Source organism: Myotis davidii, unplaced genomic scaffold (assembly GCF_000327345.1).
Source record: "Myotis davidii unplaced genomic scaffold, ASM32734v1 scaffold214, whole genome shotgun sequence".
NCBI lineage: Eukaryota > Metazoa > Chordata > Mammalia > Chiroptera > Vespertilionidae > Myotis > Myotis davidii.
In genome coordinates this window covers 2,085,149-2,103,993 of record NW_006285782.1, presented here as the reverse complement: position 1 = coordinate 2,103,993, position 18,845 = coordinate 2,085,149, and the positions used below count along the sequence as shown (strand labels likewise).

The 18,845-nt window shown below is 48.3% G+C and overlaps 1 protein-coding gene across 2 annotated transcripts in view; it reads left to right on the top strand.

Moving 5' to 3' along the window:
- The window catches only part of SLC13A4 (solute carrier family 13 (sodium/sulfate symporter), member 4), a 44,736-nt gene that overhangs the window by 10,204 nt on the left and 15,687 nt on the right, over nucleotides 1–18,845 (top strand). For both annotated transcript variants that reach the window (XM_015559424.1, XM_006756703.2), the window contains 7 exons: nucleotides 898–1,026; nucleotides 10,893–11,029; nucleotides 12,857–13,029; nucleotides 13,416–13,470; nucleotides 15,747–15,786; nucleotides 16,511–16,585; nucleotides 18,300–18,484. In XM_015559424.1, the coding sequence (XP_015414910.1) occupies nucleotides 898–1,026; nucleotides 10,893–11,029; nucleotides 12,857–13,029; nucleotides 13,416–13,470; nucleotides 15,747–15,786; nucleotides 16,511–16,585; nucleotides 18,300–18,484 (794 nt within the window). The remainder of the gene's footprint in view (nucleotides 1–897; nucleotides 1,027–10,892; nucleotides 11,030–12,856; nucleotides 13,030–13,415; nucleotides 13,471–15,746; nucleotides 15,787–16,510; nucleotides 16,586–18,299; nucleotides 18,485–18,845) is intronic.

Genomic DNA, 18,845 nt, shown 5'->3' with positions numbered 1-18,845 from the left:
CTATTGTTAAGACCCTTGGACAGTGACCTCTCCCAATAGCAAGCCAATGATCATTAACCATTTCAGGAAGCCAGCATTACTGGAGGCCACAATGAAGGAGGGTAATTTTTTTTACAAGAATGTTGCATTAATTAATTCTTTACAAGCAGCAAAGTGAGTGGGCTGGGGAAACTGGTACATTTCCAGGCCTTCCCTGCCAGGTCCTAGCACTCTTTATTTCCTTTATCAAAAGAATGCTTCCTCCTGCATCCAGCAACGAGAACCAGACACTTAAGACACTGATTCCCCTTCTCTCCCCGAGGGACACTTGGCAATGTCTAGAGACTTTTGGGGGAGGTGCTACTAACAGCTAGTGGGTGGAGGCCAAGGTCCTGCTAAACATCTTACCATGCACAGGACAGCCCCCCCATGGCAAGGAACTAGCTGGCCCCAAATGGGACAGTGTCGGAGCTCTCATATGAACCCACCACACAGATTGATCCCTACTTTCAGCTACCCCAAGAACCTCTAGTGTCCGATCAACTTGACATCAAAATATCCTTCTGGGAGCTCCACCTTTATATACATGACCTCAGCTCTGAACACTGCAGCTGGTTTGGGCCCTGACCCCACAGTTTCAGGAACCAGCAGGGCTACAATGTCCTAACAGCCTGATAGCCACCCTGTTGGAGGCCAGTGCAAACCGCATGGCAGGTGTCTGTTCACCTGAGGAGCAGCCATTACTTCACACACCAATGTACGGGTCCCACACGTTTCCACAACACTCCCCTGCCAGGGCTGTCCCCCAGTACCCACGTCTGAGTCTTGGTGCCTGCTGCCTCTGCCCTGGGTCTCCTCTGGATTCTCAGTGCCAGTGGTTGTCCCTGTGACTGACCACCCACTTTCTTCCCCTTCCAGGAGGCTTCATGTGCGTACGTGCTGATCGTGACCGCTGTGTACTGGGTGTCTGAGGCCGTGCCTCTCGGAGCTGCAGCCCTGGTGCCTGCCTTCCTCTACCCGTTCTTTGGAGTCCTCCGATCCAGCGAGGTTAGTCCCCTTGCGGCCCAGCCCCCAGCTTGGGTCAATGCCAGGGCGGTGAAAGAGGGTTCAAGGTGAAGGAAGATACACAAAGCACTTAAGGTAATGGTTTTTTCATCCTCTAGAACAGGGGTCCTCAAACTTTTTAAACAGGGGGCCAGTTCACTGTCCCTCAGACCGTTGGTGGGCCGGACTATAGTTTAAAAAAAACTATGAACAAATTCCTATGCACACTGCACATATCTTATTTTGAAGTAAAAAAACAAAACAGGAACAAATACAATATTTGTATTTGCATGTGGCCCGTGGGCCGTAGTTTGAGGATCTCTGCTCTAGAACAACCCCATAGCACTAAGCCTTTGCACATGCTGTTCTAGACCCTGAGTTCCTCTCCCTCCACCAGTGACCTTCATCAAACTGCCCATTTCAGTAGTTTGGGAGGGAACGTGACTTTGCGAGAAGGAGAGAAGACGGGCAGCGAAGGGTTAGGTGTCGTTATGCTGGGGCTGCAGACAGACATTGGCGGAGTCAGAGGCAAGTTTTATTGTTTGAGGTGAAAAAGCCTATGCTATCTGTACAACCACGTGGCTGTGGCGACATTTAGCAAAGAGGGCGGTGTCAGCCAAATACAGTCTGTCTAATTGGACATCAGACTCAGATTAGGAGACAAATGACAATAAGAGAGGGGAAACGGGTGAGAGCTCTTTGTGAGTCAGTGAATTCTGAGCCACAGCCTCCGGCACACCCTGCACCTAGCTGATCAGCAGGAGCTCCCTGTTCCAGAACACTCGCCTCCTTGTCACTCCCCAAACCCTGTGTGCTTGCCCAGCCCTTTGCCATGACTCAGACCACTCTTCCTCCCTGAAAAGTTCTCTCCGATTCCTTTAACCTTTAAAACCCTACCCAGTTACCCTCTTTGGTGAAGCCTCTCCAAAGACTTTGGCTAAAAGTGTTCTCTTCCCTTGGAGCCTATCTGACGCCTTTAGCCTTTAAATGGTGCGTGAGATACACCAACTTCCTGCAGACTTGTTCTCTCTCCACCATGATTCCCGCCCTCTAGGATGTATGATGTCTATGGCGTGTGGGCCCTCAGTTAATGTTTCTTGATTGCAATGTTTCCTGATGGTGTTTCAATAGTGTACTCTCCATATGAAGGCAGGCATATGGGTAATAGGATCGGTGTGATGCTGGGACTGTGGCTTTGGTCCTCATGTTACTCACTCAACATTCGGAAAAGTATTTTCTGAGTTTTGTATCTACCATGTGCGAGATAGGATATTGAGGGTACCCTGAGGGTGACAAAAATGAAACGCATAATGTCTGCTCTCTTCAATCTCACAGAATCCTCCCACTGTCAGCTCAATGTGTGCCTGGAAGTGGCTCATTTTTTAAAATATATATTTTATTGATTTTTTACAGAGAGGAATAGAGAGTTGGAAACATCAATGAGAGAGAAACATCAACCAGCTGCCTCCTGCACACCCCCTACTGGGGATGTGCCTGCAACAAAGGTACATGCCCTTGTCCGGAATCAAACCTGTGACCCTTCAGTCCACAGGTCAAAGCTCTATCCACTGAGCCAAACCAGTTAGGGCTGGAAGTGGCTCATTTTTATGGTGACTTGTTGGTTGGCAGGAATTAAGAGTTTGTTATGTGCAAAGCTTAGACTGCTTTCTGTCTACGGAACTCAAGTGCTGAAAAAAAGATATGAGATTATAGAAGTGACTCCAGACCTTAAGAGGTTTCTATTCTAGCAGAGAGGAAGTATAAACCACATGGAAAAACATGGAAGACCCGATGCAATAACGCCTCACTTTCCAACACTGCAGAGGGTTTACATACTTCCCCATGAAGGAATGTTGTAGATAAATGAAATTTACCCAGTCAAGTGCCCAAAGTTTATGTTGTTCATTTTTTGATTGAAGTCTTTCTAAACAGCTTTATAATTCCCCCTGGTCTTTTAAGCAAAAGTTGTTGAACATAAATTAACTTTTTCTTTGGAGCCTACACAATTTCCACGGGAAAAAATTTCCCAGAGGAGCCAATATGGGCTGGACGAGAGTACAGTCGAGTAACTTGAATGCTGGTTGACCAGCAGAGCCTAAAGAATCTTGAGTAATGTATTGGCAGCGGACTGGAGACAGAGCCCAAGAGAAAATATAAAAGGCATGTTATTGGATTTGCAGATGACTCAGAGATGGATGGGCTAGCTACTGTATGGTGACAGAATCAATGTTGACAGACTAAGACAATGAACTAACAGGAGTTTAATAAGGGTAAATGTTAACAGTGCGTGTGAAAAAGACCCTTGGCTCTGCGTTGAGTACAAACTCAGCATGAGTCATCTATCAGTGCAATGTGGCTGTCAAAATTTCTAGCGTTTACCATATGCCAGGCACTACGGGAGGTCTTTTACATGCATCTATCATTTAATCCCCTATAAAGTGACTAATATTTTTATCTTCACTTTACAGAGCAGGAAACTGAAGTTCAGAGAGGTTAAGCAACTTATTGGAGGCTACACAGCTAATAAACAGTAAAGCTTGAACCCAGGATTGAATGATCCCAGGACTTGCGCTCTTAACCATTGGCCAAAATGTCCTGAAATCTGCTGAATTGATAAACATATGTATCCAAAGCATCGGGTTCTGGATAGGAGCTCATTCGGAGGTAGCTAGCCAAGATACTAAAAACCTAGACGTGAGTCACATGAGGAACAGAGAGAACTCAAGAGGAGCATGATTTCTGGCTTCTACAGCTCAACACACCAGGCTCACAGGTCAAACTAGAACCTAAGAATCAAAGCACCGTAAGGGAGAAGCCGCTGTGTGGGAGGGAAGCCTGGAAGGGGCAGTGAGTTGTAGTCCTGGTGTTCCTGTCCCTGGAAGTGTAGCCACATGGCCATGCCAGGGATGCGAGAGGTGGACTTGGTGCCTTGGGAGAGGGTTGGACTCTAAGGACGCTTTGACTTCAGGATTCTGTGATCTTGTGGGCATCTGGCCAACACTTCCCCCTCCTGGTATACAGAGCTCGGACCTATATTTTAGATTTGCTTTTAGGTTTTGGTTTTGGTTTGTTTTGCCTCCAGCATGTGCCACTGCTGTCATTGTATCTGCTTCTAAAGTTCTCTAAGGCCTTCTAACAGGACAGTACCTGTGTCAATCAAGCTAGCTAAGATTTACTGTTTATAGGAGACTGGCATCAAGGAGGGGGCAGAAGGGTCTCTGAGGCAATAACAGCCTGGTTTGAATGCTGGGCTTGGGATAGTTGCCAGGACGCCGGGGTTAAGAGTGACTGCTCTCTCTCCACCCCTCCCGAGTGCACGCAGACACACACACCCTCTGCCGCCTCCATGGCCTTTTAGTGCAGGCCCCCCGCAAGTCTTGTTCAGATTCCAGCTCCTGCTGGGTCAAGAGAAGCAGGTCCGGCTGGGATAACAAAACAGCCGTACCAGCCAAGTGACGCCTGGGTCTGGTGTCATGAATCTGCTTCCCTGTGTGTTCCTGAACGTTCTGACCTGCTGGATTCCTGACCAATGCCTAGACCCCAGCGTTCTCTGTTTGTTTAAACCTGGAGCATTTGCTACACCAATATCCACTCTGCCTTCTGGCCTCCGCTCACCATGGAAGCTGACCCTCCTGCATACAGGCCTGGGCAGATGGAGGCCGAGCACCTGGGCCCGGCCACCTGCCTAACCCCAGGCTGCCTGTCACCCACAGCCATCCAGACACAGCCCAGAGCGGAGCTCCACACCCAGGTCTTAGCAGGGACTGGAACCAGGAATATCTCATAGCTTTTGAGGCCACGCTGATGTTTCTGTGGGAAAGAAGGAGCCAGCCCTTCGCCTCTGGGCGCAGAGCCCAGCCCAGTTTCCTCCACTGGGGCAGCTCAGACAGTCCTGGAGGAACTGGGGGCTCTTTATGTCAGCGTGTCCAGCTCTGCAGGAGCTGGGCCAATTTCGGGGCCAGGTCAGCACCCATCTGGGCTCTCTGCTTGAGCTTCTCTAGGGTACGGTTTGCCAAAAATGTTTTTTTAAGCAACAAAACATTTTCTCTCATCCAAATCTCAGGAGACGAAATACATACAGGGATGGAAGAGGACCCAGAGCCCAGGCTGCTAGGGCCCTTCCCACAGGCAGTGAGTGTGATTGGAAAGCCTCTCTCCTCAAATCAGGTGGCTTCGGTGGAGTTCACATCCAGGTATCCAGTAGATGCAGCATCCTGCCCCTGGGAAGGGCTGAGAGCCAGACACAAAGGACTTGGCTGCTCAGCTCGGGAACCAGCTGCAATGGCGTGTGGGGGCTCCCTCTCTCATGGGGAACCGTCCAGGCCTCCATTCCTGGGGTGTACAGGATTTGACTGCAGAATTGTTCAGATGAACAACAACAAAAAAAACTCAAATAGGTCCATTGCCAGAGGCCACGCTGGCCTCCTGAGGGGCTGTGCCATGCCTGCCATTTGCAGAGGCCCCCGGACAGCTGACTTGCCAAGAGAGCCGGGGTCCGAGGCTGGCAGCAGGGTGCTGAGTGGCTGAGATTCTGAGGGGACCCACCCAAAGCCACCGAATGTCCATGTCAGGCCCATACACCCTGCTGGTCCCTGCCTGCCTCGGCCATGAGCCGGGAGAATGGCCATGCGGAAGCAGCCTGGACCCACACGGGAAGTAGGGCAGAACGGAGTGGGGATCAGTGTTGGCACTGACTAGGCTGGAGCAGGTTGAGTAACCTCTCTAAACTGCCATGTACCCGTCTGAAAGTGCCGATGACAGAAAGGCCTACCTCCTGGGGAGTCATGAGGATGGCACACTATTCTGAGTGTGAGTCCGAGGTTAACAGCCGGATCTCCACTCTCCTCAAACTTCTAGCCATAGATCTATAGCTCCCCTCCCCTTTTTATGTTTTAAATTTATCTTTATTGTTGAAAGTATTACAGATGTGCCCCTTTTTCCTCATTGACCCCCTCCACCCTGCATCCCCGTACCCCTCCTCCCATGCCTTCTGTGTCCATGGGTTATGCATATATGCTTATAAGTTCCCCGGTAAATCTCTCCCCACTCACCCTCCCCCGCCTTCCCTCTGAGATTCATTAGTCTGTTCCATGCTTCTATGTCTCTGGATCTATTTTGTTCATCAGTTTATTTTGTTCATTAGATTCCACATATGAGTAAGATCATGTGGTACTTGTCATTCTCTGACTGGCTTATTTCACTTAATATAATAGTATCCAGGTCCCTCCATGTCATGTTGCAAATGACAAGAGTTCCTTCTTTTTTATTGCTGCGTAGTATTCCATGGTGTAATGTACCATAGCTTTTTTATCCACTCATCTACTGAGGGGCACTTGGGCTGTTTCCAGATCTTAGCTATTGTAAGTTGCACTGCTATGAGTGTAGGGGCACATACATTCTCTCTGATTGGTGTTTTGGGTTTCTTAGGATATAGTCCTAGAAGTGGGATCACTGGGTCAAATGGGAGTTCCATTTTTAATTTTTTGAGGAAACTCTATACTCCTCCCTCCCCTTTTTAAATAACGTTAAAAATATTTTTGAAAACCTATCTAGAGAGCAATACATAATTGTGTCCAAAGTGATGTTTTTAAAAGCTTGTGGCTAACAGGTGTCACTGCAGTTCACTGACGATGAACTGCTTAGTTAACAGACTACATTCAGCAGCATTTCTGTCCTTGTGTCTCTGGACCCGGCTGGGTCAGAAACCTCTGGCGATGCACTTGCCCTTCACTTAAGAAAATCTGGAGGACTTTTTGTCTTTTAGGTCCACCTTGTTCTTTATTTCACTGATTTCTCTCATTCCTTCATTTGATCATGCCGGCACCCCTGCTTCCTAACCTTCAATCTCATCTTGGAGCTTTTTCTTACTTCTTTAATGATCACAATGAACATTTATTGAGCACTTCCTACATGCCAGGCACTGTCCTAAGAGCCCGCCTGCGTGATCTTACTGAAGGCCTATGTCACGATGGAGTAAATGAGCCACGTATCATTAATCACACTGAAAAGGTTGGAGTGACGAGCCACAAGGGGTCAGCAGTTTATCCAAGAGCCTATAACTCGTCTAGACAATCAAGCAACCCCTTAAACCAAGCAGCCTGACGTCCAGAACCCAAGCTCTAAATTGTTGTACTCTGCGCGGCCTTTTCAAAGCAGTTTCCTTGAGCCGATCCCTTCTAAAACTCAGTCCAGAAACACCTCTGCTCTCCAAATCTAGTGTCTTGGCACAGAGAAAAACCAAAGAACAGAAAAGGGCAATAAAACCAAACCACTGAGAATGTCACAAAGCCATGCATTCTACTCGTGGGAGGGGCACTCACTTTAAAATCTCTCTTCTCTGTGCAAATAATTCTAACAAGCTTCATCATAGAGTTTCCCACTCACAGGATATGAGTCTTGGAAATTAGACAGTGCGGGAAAGAATGCTCAGTGCAAATGTGGGCACACAACGCATTTTAGGAAATGGTTAACATAACCACTAAGAATCCGAGAACTTCAGTGTTCATTGTAAAAGAAATTCAGTGGGCTCGACAGCGAACCAACACCACCATTGGACGGGATTTTAATTTATAAAAGCGAAAAGGCAGTCCTGTGCCTGGGCCCACTCAACGTGCAATGGCCTCAGGCCCGGTCAGCCCTTGTGTGGCCCACTTAGTAACAGGAAGCACCGCCAGGAATCCCGGTTGTCAATGCGGTGGCCATGTGCCATTTAATCTTCACAACAGCTTTACAAAAGGTAGGAACTCACATAATCCTCGTTTGTTTCTAGATGAAAAAAAAAAAATGAAGCCCAGAGAGGTTGAGTAGCTTACCCAGGGCCTCACAGCCCAGTCCTGGTTGACTGCAGAGGCCCCACTCTTGACGACTTGACTGCATTACTCCCTGATCACAAACCACACCCAGGCATCGCCCAAGCGCTGCGCATCACTGACTAGGGGGCAGGGAGGGCACTGGGTAGAGCGGAGCCCACCAAACAAAGTCAGAAAGCAGCACAGCCCCAGCATCAGCTTAGGCTGATCTGGGCCCGGTGTGGAGGGCCAGTGCCAGGACTTCCCTCCTTGGCACACAGAGGAAATTAAAACACTGACTCCACCACCAAGTTACCTCCTAGGTATCCTGGGAAGGGGAGGACGCAGTGAGAAAGGTCCTGGGCCCCCAGCTCAGCAGCTGCTCACAGGCATCCCTGCCTGCTTCGACCGCCCACTAGGGGGCAGCATCTCCACCCCTGGGCCCAGCCCAGTGGCTTCCCCGCCCTTTGCAGCCAGCCGCCAGCCCAGCGCGCAGGGGGCCTTCTCCGCCCTCTGGGAGCATAGTGACAGGGTTAGTGAAGCCTGGGGTTGAGGACAAGAACTAGTTTAACCAGAAACAGAGGCCTCTTCCTCCAGAAATGGTCCCAGAGAGGGCAGATGCCCAGACTCCTACACAAAACTCATGAACCAGACACAAGGAAACCGTGGGGACAAGAGGGAGAAGGGGGAATGGGAGCCGACTGCCTTTATTTTGACTTTTATGTTATCAAAGTGTCCCATGCCGAGTTTAAAGCTCAAATAATACTGAAACACAATGAAAAACCAGCAGTTTCCTGCCCCAACCCTCCCCACTGCACCTCCCCCTACCCTGGGTCAATAACTTATATATTTTTTATATTTTTAATGTATCTTTATTATTGAAAGTATTAGAGGTGCCCCCTAAGGTCAGTAACTTAAGTTTGCTAACTGCTTCTCCTGGTACAAAGCTCCACATTCCTCTATGTATTATGATTTTAATTGTTGAGTTAGCCCCATGATATGAGTAAGTCTCTTACATCCCTGGATCCCCCGGACATGCGTATATCACAATTGTTGTTACTTCCCTAATCAATGCTTAACAGTGTGATTATGTAAATATTGTTTACTTCAAACACTATATAATGTCATGTTTCCTTTTCTGTTCAATATTTACTCTTCCTACATCTAAAAAATGTTGTTTTCTCACTGTAAGCGGGTTCCTAAGTTAGAAGTTAAACTTTTCTGCATATCTTTCCCCCAAGGCTCTACCTTGGTTGCATTGCTGGGGGCAATTCTCATGTGGGTGACAAATATTTATTGAGCATCTACCTTTGCATGTTATTCTACCAGGCGTTGAGAGATACAGAAAGACTAAAATTGGAAAGACTAAAATTTGATCAGGAGACGAGAGAGGTTCACATAAAAAAATATAAACAGTAGGCACGAAGCAACAATTCGAGCACTGCCCTCAGTGCTCTGTGACAGGTGGAATGAATGGTGCCTGGAGGGAACAGCCCGGAGTCAGAAGCTAGAGTCCCGAGTCCTGAGGAAGGTTTCGGAGGGCATGGGCCTGACCTGGGCGTTGAAGTCTGAGCAGTGTGTACAGCAGAGATGAGAAGAGAATGTGCCAAGTGAGGGAGGGAATCAATGAATAGCTGGTCTGTGGACCCCAAACATGTGAAACATCTTTTCAACAGACCTCAGTCTCAATTTCCTCATCACTAAAAAGTGGGAAGGAGTTGGTAACTGGTACTGTGGTTGTGTAAGACAAAAATTTCTGTTCTTAGGAAATATTCATGGAAGTTTTGGGGGGTAAAAGGCCAAAATTAATGTAACTTACCCTCAAATTGTTCAGAACAACAACAAAAAACTATGCAGAGAGACAGACTGTCTGTGGGTATTCCTTTTACTATTATCGTTTTTGGAACTCTTTGGAATTTTTGATTATTTAGAGTAATTTAAATTGAATAAAATTTTAAGGTTCAGGCTAGTTATAAAGGCACCTTAAGAACTCTATCTTAAGAAAATAATCACATTTATATAAGGTTAACAATTTAAGCATTTGTAGTAGGGAAAAACAACAACAAAAATTAAATATTCAAAATAAAGAAAATGGCCAAATAAATTTTATGGTACATTATGCTGCCATTAACATAAATGTTTTCCAATAGATTTAAATCTCATAAGAAAATGATCAGGGCATGATGTAATAGAAAAAAAGAGCAGGATATAAAACTGTACATATTGTATAAATCCAATTATGTATCAATATAGACATTACTAAATTGAAGAACATACCAAAGTATTAACAGTGGTAGGCTTCAGGGTAATTTTATCTTTAAATTTCTATATTTTTATTTGTCTGTTTGCTTTTTAATCCTCACCTGAGGATAGTTTTTCCATTGATTTCTAGAGAATTTCTAGTGGGGGAGAGAGAGAGAGAGAAACATAGACATGCGAAAGACACATCAATTGGTTGCCTCCCACACACACCCCTAATGGGACTGGGGAACTTGCAACCAAGGAATCGAACCTGGGACCCTTCGGTCTGCAGGCCCACGCTCTAACCACTGAACAAAACCAGCCAGGGCTACATTTCTATATTTTGAAGTTTTCCATAATGAACATGTATTGATTTTCTAACCCAAAAAAAAAAAGCTAAAGAAAAAATGAGACTTAGGGACAAACCCAGGGTTATTTAAATAATTTTTAAGCATTAAGATAAAATTATAAGTATGGTTATTCTTTGAAATCATATTTATAATGTTTTTATATCTTTAAAAGGGTGAAGAAGAATATTGACCTTATGGGGTTATTGGCAGGTTTAATGAAATAATCTTTGTGAAGTTTCTAACATAGAGCCTGCCAAGGTAGTATGTGTATATGTATATATAAATTAAAAACAAAAAGTTTTTAAATATACATAACAGTGAGCTATTGTAATAACCCTCAACTCGCTGCTTCTTGTTTGCCTGGTTGAGGATAAGACTTGTCTGGCATGGCCAGGCTGGGAAGGGGTGGGGCGGGCAGGCCATGGGGGGGAAGGTCGTGGAGGGGGAGTGGGCCCTGGATGGGGCGGGGGTGACCTGCTGGTCCCTGCAGGTGGCAGCTGAGTACTTCAAGAACACCACGCTGCTGCTGGTGGGCGTCATCTGCGTGGCGGCGGCCGTAGAGAAGTGGAACCTGCACAAGCGCATCGCTCTGCGCATGGTCATGATGGCCGGAGCCAAGCCGGGCATGTAAGTGGCACTGGGGGTGGTGGGGCACCGGAGCATGTCCACTTCTACCGGTGGGGATGGGGTGACCCGCAAGGCCAGGGGCTCCCACCTCCCCTTCCAATGACAGGGCCTATAACAGTGGTCGGCAAACTGGCCCCTTGAGTGTGGCTCTTCCACAAAATACCACGTGCGGGCGTGCACGTACAGTGCAATTAAAACTTCGTGGCCCATGTCACAGGGCCAAAGAGCCGCATGTGGCTCGCAAGCCGCGGTTTGCCGACCACTGGCCTATAACCATGGAATGGAGATGTGAGTGTGTGACTCTGGGGTCACTTACTGTCACAGTCTAAACAATGTATCTGAGCAACCCAGACTGCAAGGGCGGTGGGTTACAAAACAGGACGGACTAACCTAAACTGGTTCCCAACCTTTTTCGGGTGCATCAGGAAACAGGCTGGACAGGAAGTGGTGGCTTCTCCTTTGTCATTAGGGAGATGTGATGGTTTCACTGACCAGGCCAGACATGCTGTCCTGTTGCATTTGACCACGTCTGCCACGCAAGGCCTGCTCTAGCAGCCTCGTCTTTTCTCTCTGCTTCAAGAGGCGGGGAGAGATTCGAGCCTTGGAAAATGTGCAGGAAGGTCAGGTTGACAGGATAACCTCACCCCTGCTCCGCTGCACAACTTTCTTGCTACATTTTATGTAAACTGCCCTGACTCCTTTGGGTGTCAAACGACCCCTTTAGGGTCTAAACAAATAATTTGGGATTCATTTTTAACATTAGTCATTAGATTTTGCTTAAAAGGATGTTCCTGTCTCCCACTTAACTGCAGCTTCATTCAGCATAACTCGCCTCCTCACTAGTAACAATCGCACGCAGCCTCCTAGGCGCATAGTTTCCTCCCACCATCCAGGGACTCTGAGGCCCTTGGAGACCTCTGTACTGTCTTCAGGGATTTGTATTCCCATCGAGTTCCCACTTGTCTTTATTTACCTCAATCCCAGCAAGTTGCCACCCCCTGGCGTGCTCTGCACCCGCATATCCAGGGCAGGCGAACAAAACACCATCAGGACCTTGGCCCACCAGACACGAGTCACGTGATACAGGTGCGGTCCCAGATGTGCAGTCATGGTTCCATCTAGAGTAATAAGCACGGCCATCTTCATGTTGGCCTGTCTTATGGAAATGAGAACCATGTCTGCACAAACACAACTGCATGCTTTCAAAGCCGACGAGAAACAACTGGAAAGCTCTCTTTGTGTCTTCCTCCACGTGCTGACTCTGTAAGACACAAGCTGGGAAGGTGCTTCCAGTGATATGGGCTCATCTGTGACTCCAGCCGGTTGACAGTGGGACAGGATGGCGGGACTGTAAGCTTTGTTTTGGTCACTAACGGCGGTGACTTGGCTGCAAGGCAAGGCATGTCATGGTACTCATGGAACTGCTGGCTGCAAGGGCAAAAATAGAATTCCTTTCCACACAACGAACATACATCATCCCCAGGCTAATATCCACAGAGAGAGGAGCAATCAGTAAGGCCATGCCCTCTGACCCCACGACCAAAGCTATTCTTTAAGTAAGGGCTTTTTCCTGGCTAAAGCTGCTAGCCCATGAAGTGCGATTCATTCATTCATTCAACAAGTGCTTATTTACTGTTTACTCTGTGCCAAGCCCTGGGAGTACAAAGCCAATGGAAGACGTAAAAACCCAATTTTTTGGATAAATTCTGGCCATGGCACTCTAGGCCAATACCACCGGGTCTGTCGGAGGCCCCCCAGGAGCCCTGGGAGACAGGCAATTGGGGGTTCCCCTGCTGCTGACGCTCTGCCTGCTCCCCCTGCCTCCAGGCTGCTGCTCTGCTTCATGAGCTGCACCACACTGCTCTCCATGTGGCTCTCCAACACGTCCACCACCGCCATGGTGATGCCCATCGTGGAGGCCGTCCTGCAGGAGCTGGTCAACGCCGAGGAGGACCAGCTCATGGCCAGCAACCCCAATGCCGAGGAGGCCGAGCCCACCAGTACAGTTTGCTGGAGTCCCTGTGCCCTTTGTCCCTCAGCCCTCCTCCTGTGATACCCAGCCCGGTGCCCTCACCTGCTTCCCCTTCCCTCCCCTCCATCCCATACCAGTCCTCGAAGCTTGAAGCCTCCCTGAGACCCTCCCCCAACTGCCAAATCTTTATTCTTCCCCCACTGACAGCAGCCACCACTGTTCCTTTCTCCCCACACTCAAGGGTCAGGACAAGCCACAAGTCCCACCTTTGGGGGGATGGGGGGCTTACTGCACCAGGCCCCAGCAGAAGACTTTATGCCCTATGTCCCCACTCAGCCCTGAGCCCCTGAGCCCCGCCTGTGGGGGCACGTCCAGCCTCCTCATCTCATTTCCTGCTTTCCTTTGCTACTGTAGGTCTTGGTGTAAACAATAGCCAGCCTTCCCTGGAGCTCATCTTTGTCAATGAAGAGTGAGTATGACTGCCCTCCTCCCAGGCACAGCCTCTCCAGGTCTGTTCTGAGTTCAGGAAAGCTGGGCCCTGAGCCCGTACACAGCTCTTTCAGACAAACGGGCCACGCTCACTTCTTGCCAGGCTACCACCTCCCCTTGCCCTGATTTCCTCCCCACACCTGGGAGCACCCTGCCAAGATCTTGAAGGCAACTTCCTTAACCACAGGGTATTGCAGTGATCGGGGGAGAGATAAAAAGACGACACTAAATCCGAGGGGGTATATTGATGGTCTATATAACTACCAAGTTGAATTCCTCTAAATTGACGTTCCTCTTAGGAGAATAATATGTTTAATCTATCAATGGGAAAATATTCACACAATAGATGTCACAAAAATTCTTAGAGAATCACAAAAATGTATAGATATGGTCTCACTGGATTGGGTCTTGTTAGATATGGCAGAGAAAAACTAGGTAGAAGGTAGGGTACTAGAGGACAGTGGTGAGAGCTGTCAAACTGTGGTCCTCAAGGTATTCTGTGATGAATATCACACTTTAAAAGCTGATTTGTACTAGAGCTCAGGCTTGCGATTTGCTCTTTTCGTAAAAAATGGAGAACTCACATTGAGTGAAACCAGTGTATGGAATGGGGTAGACTCCCCAACATAGCACATTAGGTTCTCCCCACCCCGAGCCTTGATGATATCTCAGGCAAAACCCAGAGCTCCTCTGGTTCCCATCAGATAGGAGAACGACCTGGTTTTCAGATGTTCAGCAGTCTAGTCCAGACTCATCTGAAAACTTCCCCGTCATCCAGCGCCTCTCCCATCTCCTCTCATGCTCACACCGCCCCCTTCAGCCCAGAATCAGGGGTAAAACCAAGTAGGGGAGGGAGTTAACTCTCTCTCTCTCTCTCTCCTCCCCCTATTCACTCTGCTCTCTGACTTCTCCAGGGTGCAGGAAAGAAAAGGGGCACGAAGGTCTGGGCTGGAGGTGTCCAAGGAGTGTCCCCTGGGGCTACCTCTGCATAGCCCTGGGCCTGACGGCGGTGAGGTGCTCTCAGACAACCACTCATGCTCCCTTGGTTCTGAGTTCTGGTGGCTCACTCCCCACAGCCCTTTGTTCTGGGGTGGCCTCTGCCTTTTCAGGATGGTTCCAGCCCAGCGACCTTCCGTGTGTGCCCACCCCTGAAAGACTGTTGAGCCCCGAAAGCACGGGCTGGGGTCCTCCTCACTCTGGCCTCTCAGGCAGCGCCCCTTTGTTCTTTTCTAGACAAAAAATATGTCCCCAAGCTCCAAAGCAAAGGCTCGAGTTGTCCCTAGAACTCTGGTGTGAGGATGCTTCTCTCAGAACTCTAGTCTGAGGGTCCCTTGCCTGCCCTCACCCAATTTGGGAAGGAAGGAGAGGAAGCCTCACCTCACTCCTGCCAGGCTAACGATTCTCTCCAAAGAACACTTCCCTCTGAACTCTATCAACTCCTTATCCTTCCCCAGAATAGTCTGGGATGAGTGATGACCACAGGACCCCAAGCCCTGCATGTGAGTTCAGCACCTCTCATTGTCTTCACAGTGGGTGAGGTCACAGCATCCACTGTTCTCAGAACTAAGACAAACCAGAAACCTCCATTTAGTGCTCGTGTGCGTCAGTAATGCTGATAGTTTGGTTCTCACCTTCCTCTCAACTCAAGGCGAAGGTTGGGGACCAACAGGTTGTGCAGTTGACCAACCACCGCTGAGGAGCAGGTGCCATCAGAAACTCCCCCATCTCCTTGCTCGCACGTGCCTGTCACCATGTGGTGAGGGCCCTCCCTCTTCCCGACACCTCAGATAAGCACTCACAGGTTTCTCTTTCTTGATAGTGACCTCCAGTCAGGCAGAGACAGGCTCCTGCCCTGAACACCTCTTAGCACCTGCTGCCCTCAGGGAGTTAGAGACCTAGTTTCCTACACTGTAAATGCAGGTACAAGACAAGGACTAACAAAGTCCGCACTTGAGTACTCAGCACCAAGCACTTGAGTACTCAGCACCAAGCACTTGAGTACTCAGCACCAACCGGCATGCCATGTTAGCTATTATTAGGAGTGTCCTTCTCACGTCTAAGAATGTGGACAGCATCTCTGGAAGGTGAGGAAGACTGAAGTGAGATTAGGCCTCCCCAAAGAGGTGGCGATGAGAGTCGGAGACCTGAGTATGAGTGGGAGCAAACTAGATGAAGGGAGATCTGTGTGTGGGAAGAGTTCCCTTCGCAGGAAGGCTGGTCCATGCTGATCTCCCCTCTGCCTTCACTTTGTTCCAGCACCTCGACTACAGACTTCACTTCTCTGATGCAGAACAAGGTACGACCTTGGGTTTTTCTGTGCTTTGCGATACTTGAAAGTCCCTCGAGAAAACTCAGGGTCAGAGATGCCTTACAGCTTGTCCTGGAGCCCCACAGTCTCCCAGAATGTGAGAACAGAGGGGTGCTCCCCAAGCCTGCTCCGAGCCCCAGCCCTGAGTGCTGGGCGTGGCCACATACAGCACAGTTAGCCTTGTTTCATGGAAACCCAACAGTCAGCCACCCAGGTTTTCAAGAGCCAACGATTCATCTTTCGGATTCCTTTCAGGGGGGGGTTCCATTTACAAAAATCTTATTACAAAATGGCCTCCTCCCCTCCCCCAAAGCTGGTTTTACATCTCTTCTCACATCAGTTCCAACCGAGGGACCTTGATCCATGCAAACTGTGGGCTCTGTTGTGGTACAATGTTTTTCATTTTGTGTTAAAGAAACATGAAGGATTCTTCATTAGCTTATAAAGTTCCAGAAAGCCAAGCCCTCCTATAAGGACAGAGCCATATTCTACCAAATTTCAAAAGCCTCTTCAAATGGGGCTTGACACCAGGCTGGACAGAACCTGGGAGGGAGGCAGGCACAGTTGGGTGGCTTTCACTGCGTGCTCTCCCTGGACGCTGGTCTCCGGTCTCCATAGTACCGAAGCGGGGGGGGCCCTGGGATGCTAAATGGTACTGCTCAAGGCCCACCACATCCCCCTCCTGACAGTGTCATGGTCTCTGTCCCAACAGAACCTGAACGGTGCGCCCACGATCACCAACCCCATGAAAACAGCAAACCACCAAGACAAGCAGCACCCTTCCCAGGTAATTAAACTGCACCTCCTGGCCCTGCCTGCCTTATGAAATGCCTTGAGCTCCCCAGGGGGTACTGGTCTTGAAGTTGTGAGGGCGTCAAGCTAGTGAGCTGTCCCCAGACCATCTTCCTCCACATCCCTGTCTGGCCTGCGTGTGCCATGGAGATAAAACATCTAACTCACTGCTGACTGGGCAGGTCACTGTACTGTCTGAGCCCCAGCTTCTTTAACTATAAAAGCTGAGGCCTGATCCGGATCAGAAGGTGTCCAAACTATTCCTCCACTGTGCTTCGGGGACACTGCAAATATCTGACCATCTGGAGATTTTAAGGTAACCGTTTTTCTGTGAGAATGGGATTTTTCGGATACTATACCACTAAACTAAATACAGAAGTAAAATAGATGTTGAAGCTGTATAAAATCACAACTGCCACTTCTAATCTTTAATTCAAATGTGTGTGTTTATCAACATGATCACAATGATCATCCACCGTCTATCATCATAAATAACTGCCACCATTTATTAAACACTTCTTATGCTAAGCATTTTCTCTGTTGTCTTGGCTCAATGAAATAGGAATTTGGAATACCCCACCTCCCTGTTTCAAATGAAGCAGAGAGATGAAATCATGTACCCAAGTCCAAGTCTCCCTGACCACATGTGTATGCACTCGGTTATAAAATAGATGTATGCCAATTAAATGCCACATTTACATTTTATATATTGGAGGTCCATCTAAAATTTCATTAGAAGAAAGGATCATGACAAACCACTGGACTGGAGAATCTCTGAGGTCTCTTCCACCTCTGACAATCAGTGAATCTTTCAGGAAGGTTTGGAAAATTCAGAAGTATCTGGGCCCCCTTAGGAAGATAGGGAAGTAGTTAAGAGCTTTGAGAAATGTGGCAGCGTGGCCTCTTCCTCATGATTGACCTATGAGCTGGCCTGACATTTGCACCAGGCTGTTCCTAATCTCAGGAAGACTCACGAGGGATGGCCAGGCCTGGAGGGGGATGGCGGCACTTGCTTCTATAGTTCACACTTAAGACCAGAGGTCAGCGACCTGTGACCCTGAACAGCCATCATCTGGACCAGCAGGGCCTGAGAGGACCATGGCAAGACTGAGGCTTATATGCAAGGAGGAGGGGGAAAGTGTGGAGTAAAAACCAGTAGGCACAAAGGAGAAATGAGTAAGGAAGGAAAGGAGGAGAGTCACACACTTTGACCCTCTGCCCAATGAGAGCTGGATTCCTTCTGTAATCCAAGGCTTATTTTTTAGTCGTCTCCCAATCAGGGATGTCATTCTAACTCCTCACAGATCAACCTTCTTCCATTTGCTATTCAGACACTAAGTGGAGAGCAACCAGTTTTATTGGAGTTCAAGTAACATATAGGACGTATTAATAATAACATTAACAACAACAAAAATAATAATAGCTTATCATCCATTAAGTGCCAGGGAGTGTTCTAAGTGCTTTGTATATACTACTTCATCTATTCCTCCCAACGATCTAGCAGAGAAAATAGGATTTTTCCCATTTTTTAGAAGAAAATGCAATTCAGAGGGGCCGCTGAGATGGAAAATGGTAGAACTGACATTGGGATTTGTCGCTCTGACTCCCAAGTTCGAACCCTATCCACTGCACCATGGTGCCCTGTTTTTCATGCTTTATGTGCCAGACAGCTGAGCTGGGTTGGAGATTCACTGATTTTCCTTTGGTAGGAAAAGCCACTAGTCCCGGCGTCCGGCCCCAGAAACAAGGAACTGAACAGAAAGTACAAGTCCCACCACGACCAAATGATCTGCAAGTGCCTGTCTCTGAGCATATCTTACGCCGCTACCATCGGGGGCCTGACCACCATCATTGGCACCTCCACCAGCCTTATTTTCTTGGAACACTTCAACAAGTAAGCACTTCACTTAGTCAACGAATATCTACTAACCACCCATGTGTCAGGAATGTGACGAGGTGCTAAGGATACAGCAGAAAATGGGACTAGAACAGTTTCTGTAGCAAGAGAGAAAGAGATGACCAAGTCATTACAGCTGAATGTGACTGGAGAAGGGCAGGGTTGAGCCCCACTGGGGGAGGTCACCCAGTCCCAGTGCCTCCCTGAAGAGGCGACGACAAAAAGCAGAGACCTGAAGCATGAGTTGGAGTGAAGTAGATGAAGGGAGATTTTCCAGCCAAAGCAAACAGTGTGTAGGAGGGCTCAGAGCGAGAGAGCAGAGCACATAAAAGAAAATGAAAGCGGGCAAAGGAGGCCA